The following is a 947-nucleotide window of genomic DNA, read 5'->3' as shown; positions in this document are numbered from 1 at the left end:
TCCCGGCCTCGGGGGCCGTGGGGCTGGGGGACCCGGCTATCTAGGCCTGCGTGCAGACAGCAGGGTCTGGGCAAGCAGGGTGGGGTGCCAGGACCCCATCTCTGGGAAGAGTATCTCGCTGCCCTGCCAGCAGTGCCCAGGCGGCGGGTGGGTGAGCCCCAAGCCCAGTTCAGGGCCCGCGGGTGTGGAGCAGAGGCTGGGGGGCAGGTGCAGGGAAGAGGTGGTCAGCCGCCTGGTGACCCCCATGTCCCCGCCCCAGAGAACTACGCCCGGCACTGGTGCTCCCTGCTCACCGACCCGGCCGGCGCCTTCTCACCCTGCCACTCCGTCATCAGCCCCACACCCTTCCACTCGGTGAGACCCTGCCAGGGGGGACCCCACTCTCGAGGAGGGCGGGGGCTGGAGCGGGACCTGCCCTGCAGCTTCCCCCAGCCTCCCTTTCCGGGGTCCCTGTGCCAAGGGCCGAGCTCCCATGGATGCTCCGGGGGAGGCTCCGTCCCCACACCCCGCTTCTGGGGCCCCAGGGTCCTGGGCTGTGGCCGCACCCCCATGTCCCCGCTCCGGCTGCGTCTGGGGTCACGTGGCCGCCTGTCCCTGTCTGTGTGCGAGTTTCGTCTATGACACCCGCCACGCTGGCTCAGGCCCCTAATGACGCCCCTGAGCTCATCACACCCCCAGAGCCCCTCTTTGCAGGAGCGTCACGGTCACAGGCCTCAGGGGCCACCTTTTGGGGGGACACAACTCAACCCACAGCCGTTGCCTCCTAGGCCTCATTTCCGGAAGCTCAAAGCCCCCAAATGCACTGGACTCCTCTCCTGTGGGGAATGGGGGGCCTGCCCACGGGGAGGTGTGGACTCCGCCCTGCCCCCCGCCCCCCGCCCCCTCCTCTGGACCTCGGCCAACACAGCGCTGCTGTGTCAGGGTTCTCCCTCCACCCTGTCCGGTCC

General features: G+C 69.8%; 1 protein-coding gene across 1 annotated transcript in view; it reads left to right on the top strand.

Annotated features, from left to right (window-relative positions):
• The window catches only part of LOC102241494 (mucin-5B), a 43601-nt gene that overhangs the window by 6486 nt on the left and 36168 nt on the right, over positions 1-947 (top strand). Inside the window, 1 exon segment of the mRNA XM_014533996.1 lies at positions 221-613. Within this exon segment, the coding sequence (XP_014389482.1) occupies positions 221-613 (393 nt within the window).

The sequence above is a fragment of the Myotis brandtii genome, unplaced genomic scaffold, assembly GCF_000412655.1.
Source record: "Myotis brandtii unplaced genomic scaffold, ASM41265v1 scaffold1236, whole genome shotgun sequence".
Lineage (NCBI taxonomy): Eukaryota > Metazoa > Chordata > Mammalia > Chiroptera > Vespertilionidae > Myotis > Myotis brandtii.
This window is presented reverse-complemented; position numbering and strand designations above follow the sequence as displayed.